Genomic DNA, 17,709 nt, shown 5'->3' with positions numbered 1-17,709 from the left:
ACAACACATATAATGAAATGGTTTAAATTTGTCATTAAGATTATATTATTGGATTGGATTGAACGACACAGACATTGTTATGGTAAAAGTAATACTGTAGTGTACTTTAGTTTAATCTAGTGATTACCCATCTACTTTATCTAAATTCTACTCCCTCCGTCCCAGTCATTTGTATACAAATGGCTGGGACACGGAGACCAAGAAATTGTGTAGGAAATGAGAAAAGTTGGGTGAAAAGTGGGTATAATGGTGGGACCTATTTATATTTAATAATAGATGTTAGATAGTGAAGGAAAGTAGTGGGTGTAATAGTGTTTATAATATTATAAAATGGAGATAGTGGAAGAAAGTGGTTGGTGTAATAATGTTTTATATTATAAAAGTTTACTATTTTTGGAATGTATACAATTGATGGGATGTCCCAAAAAGGAAACTGTATACAATTCATTGGGACGGAGGGAGTAACCTATCACTAATCAACTCAATAAGTAAGAAAGACAAAACTTTAATCCGGGCCGTGTTGTTAGTAGATTTTTCCTTAATATACACAACTACTCTATCAATTAGTTCCTTCCCAGGCACACCCCATTTCCTTTCAACCATGTCGGATATTGACGTATGTTACAGTATATCATAAAAAGTAGACTACACGAACCTAGTCTTATATATTTAAGTTCATTCTTAAGAAATTTATTGATCAACAAAAATAGACTAAGAGCTGGATTGTGCTTAGCATATACATACATGTTCTTTACACTAAGACTAGTTTGTATTGTTTGAGTGATTCTGATTGCATTTGGCATATATTCTTATGTTTTCTTGATGTAAAAGCTGGTGACATAAAGGACTGGTCTTGTTAATTTCTTGGTTTCAGGAATGGAGGCTGCAGAGATTGTACTGAGACCTCTCTTGTTTAGTTTTCTCTTTTTGTTGTATTCTGTTTTGGTAAAAAGCTAGTCTTTTGCTGCTTCTTTTTTGTATATTAAAGCTACATAACTCCATTCTTGTTTATTGATCCACTGGCTCAGACTTTGTTTCTAGTCTCCAAACTCAAATTTTCAGGTATGTTGCAGAGTTCTTGATTTCTTGTTTATTTGGTCTCAGTTGACTCTCACTACTTGTGCTTTGCTATGTTCTTGCAGAGAAATTATGAAACAATGATGTTATAGAGCTAGTGATTTTTAGAAGAACCTATAATTTAATGGCTGACCAACACTCATTACCATCTCCAACAAATCAAACAACACCCATTCCATTGCTTTTTGGTTCTCCAAGATTTTTCAGTGGATCATTCAGAAAGGGTACTAGTAGTATCTTTGATTCTGAAACCATGATGAGTCCAACTTCAATTCTTGACAGCAAAAAGGTCTCAACTTTGATTAGCCCATTTGGCTATGATCAGAACTTGTCAAAACCCCAGAACTCATCATCCCAAGAAAACAAACACTCACCTGAGAAAGGCCTTGGCCTTGCTCTTGTTGACTCACTAAATGATGACAAAAATCCAGAGAACTTCAATTTCATCAAACCAAAGCTAAAGATTCAAATCCCCACTCTTCCATTGTCTGTATGTTCACCAACTCTATCACCAAAGTCTCCTGCTGACTTTGGGATCAAGACCCCGAATCGGAATTCGCCATTCTTGGGTTCAAAGTCTTCTTTTAAGGGACTTAACTCTATTGTTCAAGCAAGTGATTCTTTGAATTCTCCTACAGCAGCACTGACTCTGAGTGAAATGGAGCTTTCTGAGGATTATACATGTGTGATTTCCCATGGGCCTAATCCAAGAACTGTTCGTATATATGATAATTGTGTTGTTGAAAGCTGCAATGGTGTTGCTGGGATGACTGACTTGAAGAAAGAGTCTAGCTTGGAATCACCATCTCAGAGTTTTTTAAATTTATGCCCCAGCTGCAAGAAGGATCTTGGTGATGGCAAAGACAGGTTAGTCCATGTTCATTTCCTGTTCTGATCATGACATTAACAGTTCTGATGTGCCAATTTACTATAACAGAAGTACTGAATACTTGCCAAAAGTCACATGATCTTGCAGGTTATTAGTTCAGAAGAACAAATCAGTATAGTCCTAAATATATAACTTGCCTTGATAAACTTTAAATTTTATTGGAACATGCATAGGGCTCAAGTTGCTGTTTCAACAATGCAGTAATACAGATATCAAATTTGTATAGTTAATTTAGTGTTGTAAATACTATTGTAAGTTTTGATAAGTTCAATTATTGTTAGGTATGGTTTGCAAAGACCATCTTAAGTTATCTATGCAGGGTAGTGTTCTATCTATGTAGGGTCCTCTCTGGTATAAATTTTAGAAAAATATTAGGGGCCCAAAAATTATTCCCAACTAATATAGGATCCCTTTATGCACGCACATAAACCACCCAATTAAAATTATCAATATGTCCGTCACGTTATTTCTGATAAAATTTAGGGTACATAACTTTACTCTAAATGTTACTGCTCACCGGTCATAGTGTCACAAAATATGGCAAAATATTAAAAATCGTCTGCTTATAATCATCGACTTTGTAACCGGCTAATTATCATCGACTTTATAAACGCGGCTTATAATCATCTGACTTTACATGTGCAGGGATGAGGATGCTTTGTCCAGTAACAAATGTTTATGCCATGAGATGATCTTATCAGAAGTGAAGAACAAAGAAATGAACAGTGGTATGTAGGACTTGATTCAAGCTACAGAACTCCGCAAAAGTGCTGAAATTTTCAGCAGCTCATACTGTTGAGGGTGATAAGATCTCACTTAATAAAGGTCCAAGGAGGAATATATATCTAATCTGTTTTAATGTTCATTCACATTTTGGCTTCTCTCCTGCATATTTAGACATAAAAGAGAGAGGATGTAAATTAGAAGAAATCTCAAACTTTGTTTCTAATGAAATTTGAGTGGTCTATTCGGCTATTCTCTTTTGTTTTTAATTGGGGCCGCACCGTTGTTTCTTATACTATTCATAATTCATTCATAGTGATCATCGATAAATTTTCTAATTCCTAAATAAAAAGGTTGATCACAATGATCAAGAACAATCTTCCTCTGTTATCTTACAAATCACATATAATTTTAACTTGCACAGAACTTAACTTACTCTTAAGCTTTTTCTCATCTATAAATTGACTTTTTCGGAATGACAATCAACAAAGCAAACATCTTTTTCAGACGACCTATGAAATTCAACAGATCTGCAACAGACAAGATGATTGCTAAAGGGAGAACGACACATACTGAAGAATATAATTTCAATGAATAAAATGGACAAACACATGTCGAGGAGGAATAACTGAAACACAACATTTTTTGCAAGGAAACAAAAAGTGTGAAGAATGAGAATAATTGTTGTACTTTTATTCTCTTTTATACACCATTCACGCCAAAGGGTAGCAATCCATCCATCAGACCTGTTTAATTGACACAGAATCCGATGGAAAGCAATTTTACAAGCTCATACAATCATACACAATTTTAGAAATTTAACAGGACGAATGGCAGAGCGCACTAGATATACCGAGTACCAACCGCCTTTAAAAGCGTTAACTATACTATAGACAGGAATGGCAGAAATCACTTGAACCACTTGGTATGTCCATAGAAAAAACTATAATATGTGAATGTGCTGGAAATTTCACGCATAGTCTCGCACCCGGAAAATTATGCTAGCTTCAAGAACCCAAAGCCACACTTGCATATTTATCCAAAAAAAAAAAATACACGAATAAAGAAGCAACATTTCCACTCAAAATGGCATAGGAGTTTTTACTTCAACAGAAAACTTCCTATAACCGAGATCGATAGAGTATCAACTAGGTTCGGCATTACAGTTAAATGCAGTTTAACATAAATTCTGTTACTCCGGTCTACAAAGGGAAGAACTAAAAGACCTGACTTCTAACCAAGATGAAAGGAATATCAACTAGGCTTACCATCACATATAAGCACAGATAGCAACTAAAAAAAATCAACTTTAATACATGTAGAATAAGGTTTTTTACTATGTGAGAATCTTTGGCACTTTAATCCTCACTCGCTCGCTCATCATAATCTCCCAAAAATTTTGAAAGCACTATCAAAACCAAAGCAATGATGTGCAAAAAAAAGTGAGAGAGAACATATAAAGCATAAAAGAACCAACTTAGCAAATTAAACACCAACTAATGTCAATGAACCAACTTAGCAACCAAATAACAACGTTCAAACATAAGTTGTCCACAAAGTAGCAACCAAACTACTGAACCAACTTAGAGAATTAAAACACCAAATAACATTGTTCAAACATAGGTTGTCCACAAAGTAGCAACCAGACTACTTAAAAGTACTTAACAGCGTAGCCAGACAGCAATGTTGCTTATTTCAGATACAGTAGACAATCTGCATGGAAGTCCAAACAAGACTTGCTTGAAAAACACGGAGCGGTAAACAAAAGCCAGCAATCTTTCTTTCAGCAAGCACGAACCCTTTTACCTGCTTCAAATGTGGGGAACATACCATTAGTATCAGTAAATATAGTGCAACAAAAAATCAATATCTCACTAGTTGCTTAATAAATATAAAATTATTGAACTGATACCTGATTGATGGCTTGAAACGATCAGCAATTCTTCAGTGAAGAAGGCAAGATTATGATTACAGAGTAGCATCATTTCACTTTAGGCAAGTGACACATATAAGCTGCTATTGAGGTAGCTAAGCAGCGCCCAATCAGTGCAACATGGAAAATCAGAGAACAAAGACCAGAAACAGGAGATCCATTCTCGCCCCCTCTTCCCATTTTCCTCTATTAAAAACCGAGAAAAATGGCAAAGGGAAAGACGACAGCCTCCAAAAGGAAAATATGTAATAGGTATTGATTTATCATAAGGGTAGGAGAAAAGGTATGACGGCAGAAAGAGATTGGACAGTTTGGACAACTAGGGAGAAAGTATCAAATGCAAAAGAACGATCACCTATTCGGACTATAAACAGAAGGTATTTAGGTTTTAAGGGGACCAAGGATATATTTGAACTAGTATTAGTAGGTAGGTACTGAAACTATGTGACCATTCATGTTGCGAATCTACCTGTACATACAATTATATGAAACTGCAGCCTACACATCATATCGAGATAAGCAAAAGAAAATCAGGAGTCCTGCAAAGAGTGCAACTCAAAGACATATTCAGCATTTCACCATCAAATCGTTCATCACACTTCAAGTTGATTAAGAAGGCCAATCCTAGATGGCACCAGCGAACTGAAGCTACCAAGAATTTTGATGACAAATTCATATGCACTAAGCTCCCATCTGCCACCAAAACATTCATCCATCCCACTGCACCAACTGCACATTCTTCGAACAGAGACATCAGCATATGCTAATCTACATATTCCAAGTCATTTGATATAATTAACCACTACTTGTCACTACTCTTGCAACACCAATAGATCTTTCAGCAAGTTGTTTGACCGCCATGCAACCTGCTCTAGTACCACTGAAGGTGAGTATCTGAATTATTTAGAGGTCTGGCTAATTTATTTACTCAATATACGTTCTACTTCTACCTAGCTTGCAAAGTTGGTTCTTATTTACAGGAGCTGATGCTCCTAGTACTCATTCATCATCCATATCGAGATTGAGGATGCGACGCAGATCCTTGGTCGCACTTGCATAGTCTGCACTGTGAAAAACATTTCTACCAGAATTGGCATGATCTCTTTTTGGGGATGGAGGAGCAGACCTAGAAACCTGGTGCAAATGTACGTCTGGTTCCGGAGAAGGCAACTCAAGAGACCCAGTCCGCTTTGGCGGAACAGAAAACTTGGGAATGGGCAGAGAACTAGGAGGTGGTGAATTTGAATACGCAGGTCCGGCCCAAAGCTCAGAGTAAGACAACTTCTTACAATACAAAAACCTCTCCTCATCAGAATTAATTTTCACATTAAACGGGGTCGGAACTGAACTACTTTTCTTCAACCCTGACCTCGATTTCCTACTGCTGTTTTTCCCTTCAACTACAGACTTACCGCAATTAGGAGACGGCGTTTGCATGAAACTTCCCGCGCTCTTATGTTTCCCTCCAACTACAGACCTAACACAATCACGTGACGGAGTTTTCACAAAATTCCCCACAGAAGGCGACCCCCCAGCTTGCTTCCCAACAGGCTTCCAAGCCTTAACAGGTGTCGGAAGTATCCCTACCCCAGACTGAAAAGTCCTACAATTAATCTCCCTAAAAACCCTAGACGGCGAAGGTCCATTACCCCTATTCTTCCCCTGATACCTACCCCTATGCTGATCAACAACTACAAGCGTCTCCATCGATTAACCTCAACAACTAAAAAACACTTTAACCCTAACACCCCTCCACAATATATATAACCTACAGCTAAAAAACCCGAAAAAGCAGCGATCTTTACGGCTAAAACGCTACAAAACGATAAAAACCTTTATATCTTCTCCATAACCACCAAGAAACAAGCAAATCAACATCAATTTCACTCAACCCAAACCATACACTAAACATATATCTATCAATATGTATATATAAGTGAAAATACAGCACAAGTACCAGATTTCTCTTAACTTTCTTCAATTGAGTGGCTGATTCAACATCCAGATCTGTTATTACGATCAAATCCATGAGAAAATAAGATTAATTAGCCCTAAAAAAATAAAAACAAGTGAAAAAATAGTGAAAATGAAACGGAAAATCAATTACCTGGTGATTGTGGATGTTGAAGTGATGTATGGATTGTAGTGATTTGTGTATTTGTGGAATTTGTGTGTATAGATGAGAATGGTGTATGTATGATATAAAGAGGGGTAGGCGGTGAGGCAGCCGGAGAATGTGTTTGGTAAAGTTAAGAGTGAAAACGTTATATAAGGAATTTTTGTAAATAGTTTGGGAATATAAAATTATGTTTTCCATTTTTAATGCCTAAACTATATTTATGATATTTTAATTAACTTGGAAAATGAATTTCAAAGGTTTTTCATGGGCAGATTATTTATACATAACTATATTGGTCATGAGATGATCGTCATAAATATATGTCCTCGCGAAGTTATCGCTGCAACGATTAATCAGATCATCGTGAAAATGATAATTTTTGATTTGATCTAAGAGTGCGGTGTCATCGACACATATTTTACATAAATAGATATGTATAACAGACGAGTTTATAATTTACAAAATAAATATTGATACCGTAAGATAATGTTCTACAAGTTTGGTATTGGAACCACATTAATTAATTCGTTTAATCTTGTGAGATACGTAATATTTTATAAAACAACGAAATATGACGTAAGTTAGTTAACTTATACCGAATATGTAATTATTATTATCAATGCTAATGACGATACTAGAAGCCTATTAGATCGACATAAAAGAACCTTTCGAAATTCGGGATTCGAGAATAGAATAACAACATAATTTTTAAATATTTTTAGTAGACAAGTATATAAATTCACATAATCGAGAGCGATATCAAATTATATAATACATAATTTTGAATTGATAGTATTAGTACTGCATTAATTGGCAGTATTAGTATTGCACTAAAATTGGCCTATTCAATTTATTGGAATACACGAAATCTGATAGAAATATGAAATATGATGTGAGTTAATTTAATTTTTACTTAATATTATAATTATTTAGACGAATATGGTTTATAACCACTGAAAGTACATCAAACCACTACTTCTTTAAATTTAATCGAAAAATTGATTTGATTAGATATGGTTCAATTTTAGTTCAAGAGATTATTTTTTTTTGTCAAAAAAGAAAAAAATTTCTTGATTTTTCAAATTACTTACTAATACATGAACTAGTTCCGAAGGAAAATCATTACCCTTCCGGATATAATCAGTTAAAAAACAATTTCAATGAAACACGTTATTCGCAAACCGCTTGAGAAATCTAACAACCACGACATTGGCTTGTAATTCAGATAATCGAAATATAATAGTGAAATTAAAATACTTCTTGTTTTAAAGACAGCAATAGGTAATCTGTTTTACTATCACGTCACGTCCTAAATTCTTTATTCCTTGATCCAGCTTAAGGCTTTCATAATTTATATTCCTTCAACACTCTCCAACGTGCTATTATTCGGCTTGCAGCTTGATCTTGCTTTGATCAATTCTCCCCTATGACTTTTACCTACAAATGCAAAGCTAAAACAGTTTGAAGAACTAAAATTTGCAGCATCAATATTTACGTTAGTCTTATGTTCAATTGGTGGAGTTCAGTCCCCATTCCCAACCTCGCAAGTCATTAATCCCCACAAATGGTTAAAAAAATATTGTCTTGAGCATTCTTTTGATGACTAAGAATCGTTTTTGCTAATTCTATGACCTTTGAAATCTCCAACCTTGTTTGGTTCCATACTGAATCATTTATACATTTCCATATTGAGTAATAAAGCATAACCTCTCTAATCTATTGTCCAATCCTCACAGTTACTTTCTAGCCAATCTAAAAACAAATCATGATTAATGTTTTGATGAAAATCATTCAATATTTCCTAACGATCTTAACCAAATGAACAATTTAATGGAACATGAATTATGGTCTCGGGCTCTGTAATGTAGATAAGGGTCTGAGAATATTAACATCCACATGCTTATTTCAAAATATTTTCTTTTGTAGATGGACATGTAGTTGCTGCTCTCCAAATGAACTACTTTACACTTGATAATACTTTTGAGTTCCACATATTCTTGCAGTCACTAGAATTTTCATTTGTGTTGTTAATTGGTTTACTTCATGTTATAGCATCTGCAAGAAACTCTATATTCAAGCTCTTAAGCTAAAATTTGAGGAAATTTTTCAAAATAAGCTCCAAGTGCCCTCTAAATCTTCTCCGAATCCTTGAGAGTTCCTTTATTCTCCTCATTTTCAAGAGTTTCTCCCCTCTCCATATCTCCAATATACATGTGTGATTTTAGCTCGCAAGGGTTGGTTCAGCTGGTTAAAGAAAGGAGTGTAAAATAGAGGAAGACTGTTGGAATGTGCATGAAATTTTAACTCATAATAGTTAAGAGTTGATTTTTTAGGTGATTGTTGGAATTCTTCTTAGTCTTTTTACATTTATAAACCTACTTTTAAAAAAATTTAATAACATATTTAAAATTACTATTTTTAAAATTTTATTTTATAAACAAAAATATGACACAAAAATATTTAGAACAAAATCTTTTAATATACGACCAAAATTTTAGATATACGTGAAAAAAGAATAAGTTAACAGCCTGCCTATCCAAGCACAGCAAACAGAGGTACGGGGCTGTTTATTTTGTAGAAGCTTATTTTGTAGAAGCAGAAACTACCGTTTGTTTTAACAAGTGAAAGTTTTTTTAGAAAATTAAGAATGTTAACTATTCTCTTACAGCGTTCACTTTTTTTTCAAATATGTTATTAACTTATTTATTTTTTACTTTTTACTCCACTTCTTTCGTTTTTAAGTTAACCCAATCACCCCGCAGTAACATGGGCCATGTATTCGTAACTTTGTGGTATATTCGCCTGATTGTTCACAAGTTTATCACACGTGGGAATGGCAGAGTTTGCCACATATAAAGACACTGCACACGTATCACATCCTCCACTATTACACGTTTCGCTACTAAATCTTAAATAATTCGATACAAATCTTATGTCTATCGACTATCAGCATATATCTAGCTTTCATTTCCTCTAACCTGCAGCTTCTATTACTATATAATCATCTTCCGTTCTAGCAACAGAAATTTACACACAAATCCTCAACAAAAAAAATACAAAGATGAGCCAGCAACAACCACGCAGACCCCAACAAGAACAGCCCATCAAATACGGCGACGTATTTGATGTTTCCGGGCAGTTGAGCTCCCAACCCGTCGCCCCCAACGACGCCTCCGCCATGCAGGCTGCGGAGAATATGGTGCTTGGTAAGACGCAGAAGGGTGGTCCGGCCTCTGTCATGCAGTCGGCGGCGGCTGCTAATCTGCAGCGCGGCGTCGTTGGCCGCCACGAGGGCACCCCCATAGCTAGTGAACAAGGGGTCACTATTTCTGAAGCTGAAATCGCTGGAACTCGAATCATTACCGAGGCTGTCGGAGGACAGGTACTGATACATACTCCCTCTGATCTGTTTGATTTTTTGTACCCTCACTATGAGGTAAATCTAAAATTTGTATGGTCACAACATATAAAGTTACGTGCAAAAATGAGTTATAAATAGAACCTGACGGGGTATATTTTAAAGTTCGGCTATTTTTTACCCGTTCGTGAATAAAATTATTACTGTGCCTGATGTCGAGTTTTCAAACCTTGTCGAGAAATAAGGCGGGTTTCTATGTACGTCTTTAATTATCAAAAAAAGGAGAAAGTTGTGACATATTTTGGTGCCTGCATGTGTAGGTGGTGGGGCAATACTTGGAACCAGGGAAATTTAAGATGCCAAGCCCGGCTGGTGTGCTCGGCAGTGATTCGATTACTATAGGCGAGGCTTTGGAGACCACTGCCTTAACCGCGGGAGATAAGCCTGTAGATCAGAGTGATGCAGCTGCTATACAAGCAGCTGAAGTGAGAGCAAGTGGCTATGCTTATCCTGGTGGAGTGGCGGCAGCTGCTCAATCTGCCGCGGATTATAATGCTCGTACCATGAATGTTGCCAGCAAAACTAAGCTCGGTGATGTCCTTGCTGTAAGTAACATAGCAGCTGCTCATATTTGATTTTAGTTATTTCGAATCATGACAAAAGAAAATATTGAAATCGATGAATGTGCAGGATGCATCGATTAGGTTGGCTGAAGACAAGGCGGTGACGAGGGAAGATGCGGAGGGAGTGGTTGGGGCAGAAGTGAGGAACAATCCGGAGATGATGACTTATCCTGGTGGAGTGGCTTCTTCCATGGCTGCTGCAGCCAGGCTTAATCAAGACCCAACTTTCTAATATTCCATGTAAACATATCTATCAAGTATTATTATGTAGGTGTGTGTTTTCATGTACAGTAAGGTTTGAGAATGTAGTATCTATTGTCATATTGTGTGTATCAATAAGCTTGCGTACTAGTTGATGCAGTGCGTGTGGACTGCTGTTTTGGTTGAATGCAAGGGAATGGTTTTGGTGTATATTTCTCAGCTTCTTGGTATTAATAGACTAATGGAAGTTATGTTGTGATGGTTAAATGATGAATTCAACACTGTTTAATTTAGGAGCAGCAATATCTGTTAAAACTTTGTACTCAATTGGTAACTCCAACTATATTTTCTAACCGATTTATAAATTCGCCGGGCTGAAAACCAAAATAGAGCCTCTGTTTTATTCAAATCGATTGTTGGCCCAAAGTTCTTCGAGATGTAGCCCGTTTGCAGTTATGGTCTTTGTCAGACCTTTACTTAGCAGATTGTTGTTGTTCTGGGCCACTCTCAGAGTTGTAATTAAACCGTACTCCGATTTCTCTTCATGTATTTTCAAGATGTTGGATTTATTGTTCTCTTGTCATCGTCTTTATTGTTTTATTTTGTTAAATCTTTTTTTTTGTTATATATAAAAAACATTGGCGATGACAGGATAAGCTGGGGCGTTCATCAATTGTCGTTTTCCGCACGTTATATAACAAAAACTTGATTAAAATATAGTGCCCGGCATGCACCTTCCTTCTCCAGCGTCCCATGTGCATATTGCTTCCTGCTTTGCTTCAGTTCTGTACGGGCGTAATAACCATATATTTCGTTATCAATTTATATTTTGTACGACTAATTTTTAATATACGGTCCAGATATTATAAGTTTGGTTGGATCATTGATATCTTCATAATTTACATTTTCTGTCCGATATTTTTTTAGTAAAAAATTAATATTTGTAAATAAGAGCAATAAAGAAGTTCTCAAACGTTTGTGCGGCAACGTCGTGTGAAAGTCTCAAATTGTCTATACCATAAATCAGTTGATCAATATAATTATAAAATATAATTCATCATCTTACAAGTTATTCCCTCCATGTTATTTATATTCACTGTTTGCATGTTTTTAGAGCTCCTATAAAATATAATTTCGTAATATATTTTATTTTTGAATAAAAATTTAAACATTAAATTTTTATTCGAGAAATACATTTTATTATTTAATACTATAAAATGAGTAGTAATAACACCCATCATATCATGTGTAGGTGTATGATGCATATCTCAATTCTCAAGGTGTTTTTCTCCGACTCCACACACACAAATAGAGTAAACAATAAGCTGGCCTTGACAATCTTGAGTAGACAGTGTAAGTAGACAATACCAAAACCAGTACATCTACTTTGTTCCCTACTTCCCACTTCTAATTATTTCTCATCTTTTCCTTTAAGTCTCTATAACATTCACAATCAAGCAAGACAGCTAGAAAAATCAACCAAAATGCCAAGAACATTTGGAAGAAATCTCCAAATGTGCTTTACAAACATCATGCATCCCCCATCATCATCTCAATCTTCATCTCCCATTCAACAACAAACTCAAGAAAACAACAATCAAAACCCTAGCAAAATCTCTTCAATCCTCATCAACAACTTCAACTCACTCTATCATGATCCAGATAATTACAATCATGCCACTACAAGTTCCAGTTCCACCATGCCTCCTCCTTCGCCGCAATCCGATGACACCGACTCCACCACGCCGGATTTCGCCGCCGTGTACAAATCCCGCCGCTTCTTCTTCTCCTCCCCGGGCCACTCCAACTCCATCACCGAATCCGCCACGTCATCCTTGTCCTCATCATCTTGCTCGTCATCATTGCCGGAGAGAGACAACGGAGTCGTCGACGGTGGAGTCCCGGTGCCGACTTTTTCTCCGGACCCTTATCTGGACTTCCGGCGATCCATGCAAGAAATGGTGGAGGCACGTGACTTGGCGGATGCGAGGGAGCAGATGGACTACTTGCATGACCTACTCACGTGCTATCTTTCATTAAACCCTAAGAGCACACACAAGTTCATAATTGGAGCATTTGCTGACCTGCTTGTCAGCCTGATGACGTCATCGCCGGTGGAGGGTTAGTTGACCGGGACGGCGGCGGTAGTTCGGAGACATTGAATATGACATGACAGAAGAAAATGCATTTATGAAATCTAATTACTGTATATATCTGCTAACTATACAGCATTTACTAATTAATTATGTGGGTAGGTAGTAGAGTACCAGGGTATGGTTGAACTAGTACTATTAGCTAGGTTGTGATGTGATTTAGTTTTCAATTATTCGTTAAAGAAGTACTCCATAAATCTTGTGTTCATCACTACTAATACGAAATCTTACTGCTTACTTGAGCATGTAAATATTCATATTTTTACTAGCGGGCATGTACCAAATATTTTAGTAAAGATCATAGCTAGATTAAAATAAAGTATTTATTTATATGACAATAGATGTAAAATACAAAATAGTACTTTCAACTTATAAGGTGTGATAGGAATAGTTTGCTTAATATTTATTCTTGCTTAACGTTTGTATTAAGCTGGTGTACAGCGTACTTAGAATTTTAAGATTATGTTTGTACATTAGTCTGGTGTACCAAATTCTTAGGATTACGTTAAAACATTTTCTAGATTAATGTGATTAATGTCTACTTTTTTTTTTCTTTTTTTGAAACAATGATTAATGTCTATCTTAGTGATTAAAGGTGGATCATTTGTAAAGAGATTTTAACTGATATTACTGTTGTATTTGACTTTATTTGTCAAATATAATAATAAATCAATAATTTATTTAATAAAATTAATTACGATATTTTTTTAATGTTATGAGCCATAATTATACTGGTATAACAATAGTATAATAATATTGATTAGGAGTGATAAATATATTAGGGGGTTACATTTTATAAGATCGAGGGAGGAAGGAGATGTTACGCCAACAGAAAGGCAATCCTTGTAGAAAAAAGAACGTGAAGAGATAACTTACTAAATTCATAGGTCGAAACCCTATAAAATATGTTTTTAAAAATATTTTTATAAACTAATATATTATTTACATGCGTGGATTACACAATTACATAATATATTTATAAAGAGATTCTTCTTTTTTAAAACACACAGCACTCCAATTCAATTTAATAAAAATTCAATTAAGTAGTGATTATTAAAAGTGTTAATAATTTGAAGATGTTTTCATATTTTCATTTAAAAATTATTTAATTAACTTGAGCGAAGAACCATGTAAAAAATATGCTGGAAACTATAATTATAAAAGTTTTGATGTGTACGAATCTCTCGCTGGTCCCCCGTATATTTTTGTCTCCAATTATGTTGGTGCAGACATGTTACGATACATATGCATTATTATTGCTATTGTGAATTGAAGTATTTATTGTACTCATAAATTATACTGTATGGTGTTGGAAATTAAACCTTTTTTAAGAACACCCTTGTTACTACTCCCCTCAGTTACAAAATGCATGACGCTTTGACTTTTTACACACATTTCAAAGTGTATTTTGACCAAGCACCTAGAATCATCATTTTTTTTTATAAAAAAATTCTACTTTAAAATGTTGACTATATACTTTTATTTAAAAAAATAAAATTTCAAAAATAATAAATATAAATATATAATCAAATGATTTTAAACTAAGTGCAAATAGTCAAAAGTGTCATACATTTTGAAACGGAGGGCGTATGAATTGACCGGGGGCGCGATGTTGGAAACTAATCGTTCTTGCTCTTAAGAGAATAACAAAACCTCGGTTTTGTTTCATAAATTACTTTTTCGCAATCTGCAGATATACCTCTCCAGAGCTGTACTTTATACATAGGGAGCAACACCCATTTTAATATTTCTCTGAATGTGGTTCAATAATTTAATTTTAAAATTTTTATGAATAAATATTTAATAATTAAATTTATATTCAGAAAAAAAAAATTAAAAATAAATTATAAAACTATTTTTTTAAAGGCATTAAAAAATATATGCAAAATACTAAACATATATTTTTAAATGGGACAATAAAAAATACACACAGGAAGGTTAGCACACTCGTAACCATCGAATTTGACACTTGACAATTCACTCCGATTAAGCTTCGATTTCGTTTCTTAGGCCATCTCCAGCAGTTGTGATCCAAAAATCTAAATTTAGATCACCAACTGATCCAAATTCTGATCCAAATTTCTAACCAACTCCAGCAGCGTGATCCAAATTCTGATCCAAATTATTTGTTGTATATTATATTACATAAATTTTATATTTAACTCAAAATCAAGGAAATGAAGAAACTCAAACATCCCAAAATTTGATATGAATAGTTACGAACAATATTTTGATTATCTCGAAGGAAACAAAAATAATCTGTTCGATTAAATCAAAATTTATATTTATCATATTGTTTCTAGTCATTTCCCAGTATTGTAATTTTATTTTATGCATTTTATGTACTTTTTATTTCATGCATGCAATATACTTTTTTTTTAATTTCAATGAAATTTGCTTTCCTATTATTCTAAATTTTTATTAAAACATTAATTTTATTAATTATTATTATTATTAATTATATATTAATAATCACAAATTAATTTTAAGTCCGATAAACAAAAGATATAGAAATAACAGAATCATTATTTTATAATAAAGTAGGTGATCCAAATTTGGATCAGTACTATTCACTCATCCAAATTTGGATCACTTTTTGCATCACTGTTGGAGGAGAATTTGGGATAATCTGCCCCAAATTTGATTATTTCTGCTCTAAATTTGATTATTTGGATCACTGTTGGATTTGCCCTTAGTTACTTGTAGGCTGTAGGCCGCAGCAAAATGAATTTTGCATTTGTAGATTATGACAAGTCAGGCTGTCATAGTGCTAGTACCGACTTGGCTAATTGTGTTAGTTGAAGCGAAGAGTGGTTTATTCGCGAGCAGAGACAACTAAATACTGTTGGCCGCGACGTGCACATGCTCTTACTCTTACTCCATGATTTGTGCGCAATGCTCCTGCTTGGCAGATTAAAGCTTTGTGTACATGTTGTTGGGAGTCACAGTGAAAATCACAGCAACAATGTATAGAGCAGTTATATTATATAAACAAGTGTAGGCCAACGAAACCACAACAATATAGCATGCACGAAGATCGTATATACAATAATCAGTGACTGATAAATTACAAGAAAAGAAGAGAAAGGCGCACCTTACACCGTCGCTAGAATTAGTATACAGAACAGCTGAGTCGCCTAGCCCTTCGATGAAGACTAGACTGTTCTTGAAGTGATTATTGCCCCACTACGCTGTGATGGGTAGTCGCAATATCGCTCCCAGGATAAAACAGCACAGACCGAACCGCTCACAGACACGAGTACGATCAACAGCGATCAACACCTCAGTTCGCCCGAGAACAGTATGTATATGTGTATATATCGGAGTAGATGGTGAGAGTGTAAGAGAGAATAATGAGAATGGTGTTTGTGTTTTTCCCGTGCTCCAACTCAAGTGTCGAGGCTCATTATTTATAGTGAGACCAAGCCACCAACACACTGTCCAGATTCATCTATCCAGGTTCAATGAATCTGTATCTGTCAGACATTCTGACCAGATTCATTTGTCCAGGTTCAATGAATCTGTATCTGTCAGACATTCTGACCAGATTCATTTGTCCAGGTTCAATGAATCTGTATCTGTCAGATATACTGACCAGATTCATTTGTCCAGGTTCAATGAATCTGTATCTGTCAGATATAGTGACCAGATTCATTTGTCCAGGTTCAATGAATCTGTATCTGTTGGAGATACTGACCAGATTCATTTGTCCAGATTCAATGAATCACATTCTCATTTCAAGCTCTTTCAAGCCACTGTATTCAACTCTATTTCTCAATGGATTTCACTAAGAAAATGTCCCGGAAATTACATCAAGAACATATTAAAAAATATGCTTTAAACTTTCCATTTTCTAACAATCCCCCACAAATCCATATAGATATGCATATTAGTCCTCATCATGACTTGTTTTTCAGAGTAGGTACCCTTCCGGGTTTGAACCCTCCTAAGTCCCCTACTTCGATGGCTACCGGATATAGATGGATTGTTTCACCTTGAATCTCTATCCGTTGGGTGTAACCACACTCCATAGACGACGACAAGTCAAAGGCTATGGTGCCGATCTACGGCTTTGAGACATTAATGGTCGTGTCTCGATCCTGTTCGTCGAATGTTTCAAGGAATAACCCTTTCCTCTAATTGCGACCTCACAATTACATTCGCTTAGCTGGGCATCTCCAGAGATGTACTGCAACCATCTCGTCAAATGACTTGACCCCATTCAGAGTTCTAAAACTCTTGCTATACTTGCAGTGTCAGTACCTTTTAGGTTTGCAGGGGATAGACTCAGATGCATGAGTATCTACATTGTAGTTAAAGGTACTACCGATCCACCCTTACAGCTTGTTTACCACATTGAATACACTTTGAGGGATCTCCTCTCAGATGTATTGGGTTCCCGCTGTAGATGAATCATGATGGGTTATCAGTCCCATCCCCAACCTTGACTTAAGGACAACAGCATGCTCAAGCCCTTTAGTCAGTGGATCAGCTATGTTATCTTGAGTTCCAATGAACTCAATAGCAATAGTCCGATCAGACACCAAACCCCTTATAGACTTAAGTCTAACTTGGATGTGTCTCTTTGTTTTAGCATTATACTTGACACTTCTGATCTTGTCGATAGTTGTAC

General features: G+C 35.4%; 4 protein-coding genes across 5 annotated transcripts; 3 read left to right on the top strand and 1 right to left on the bottom strand.

Annotated features, from left to right (window-relative positions):
- Positions 1 to 514: 514 nt before the first annotated feature.
- Positions 515 to 2,958, top strand: LOC108219763 (FCS-Like Zinc finger 8). The gene is made up of 3 exons (XM_064094212.1): positions 515 to 1,062; positions 1,143 to 1,944; positions 2,612 to 2,958. Exons 2-3 carry the CDS (start codon positions 1,202 to 1,204, stop codon positions 2,700 to 2,702), a joined length of 834 nt encoding a protein of 277 aa, XP_063950282.1. The 5' UTR covers positions 515 to 1,062; positions 1,143 to 1,201; the 3' UTR covers positions 2,703 to 2,958.
- A 1,188-nt stretch (positions 2,959 to 4,146) lies between these two features.
- LOC108223499 (uncharacterized) lies at positions 4,147 to 6,893 on the bottom strand. Of its 2 annotated transcripts, none has more exons than XM_017397798.2 (3): positions 6,730 to 6,893; positions 4,602 to 6,629; positions 4,147 to 4,495 (listed from the first exon to the last, which is right to left on the bottom strand). In XM_017397798.2, exon 2 carries the CDS (start codon positions 6,327 to 6,329, stop codon positions 5,622 to 5,624), a length of 708 nt encoding a protein of 235 aa, XP_017253287.1. In that variant the 5' UTR covers positions 6,330 to 6,629; positions 6,730 to 6,893; the 3' UTR covers positions 4,147 to 4,495; positions 4,602 to 5,621. The 2 variants fall into 2 exon arrangements, with proteins under 2 accessions (XP_017253287.1, XP_017253288.1); XM_017397799.2 differs by having other exon boundaries at positions 4,147 to 4,498; positions 6,730 to 6,871.
- Positions 6,894 to 9,525: 2,632 nt separating this feature from the next.
- On the top strand, positions 9,526 to 11,133 carry LOC108222416 (late embryogenesis abundant protein D-34). The gene is made up of 3 exons (XM_017396336.2): positions 9,526 to 10,123; positions 10,420 to 10,704; positions 10,790 to 11,133. Exons 1-3 carry the CDS (start codon positions 9,803 to 9,805, stop codon positions 10,952 to 10,954), a joined length of 771 nt encoding a protein of 256 aa, XP_017251825.1. The 5' UTR covers positions 9,526 to 9,802; the 3' UTR covers positions 10,955 to 11,133.
- Positions 11,134 to 12,455: 1,322 nt separating this feature from the next.
- Positions 12,456 to 13,049, top strand: LOC108222088 (transcription repressor OFP16). Its single transcript, XM_017395982.2, has one exon. The coding sequence runs from the start codon at positions 12,456 to 12,458 to the stop codon at positions 13,047 to 13,049; it is 594 nt and encodes a 197-aa protein (XP_017251471.2).
- Positions 13,050 to 17,709: the final 4,660 nt, after the last annotated feature.

Source organism: Daucus carota, chromosome 5 (genome assembly GCF_001625215.2).
Source record: "Daucus carota subsp. sativus chromosome 5, DH1 v3.0, whole genome shotgun sequence".
In the NCBI taxonomy this organism is placed as follows: domain Eukaryota; kingdom Viridiplantae; phylum Streptophyta; class Magnoliopsida; order Apiales; family Apiaceae; genus Daucus; species Daucus carota.
Note: the sequence above shows the minus strand (reverse complement) of the source record. Positions and strands in the feature narration are given on the sequence as shown.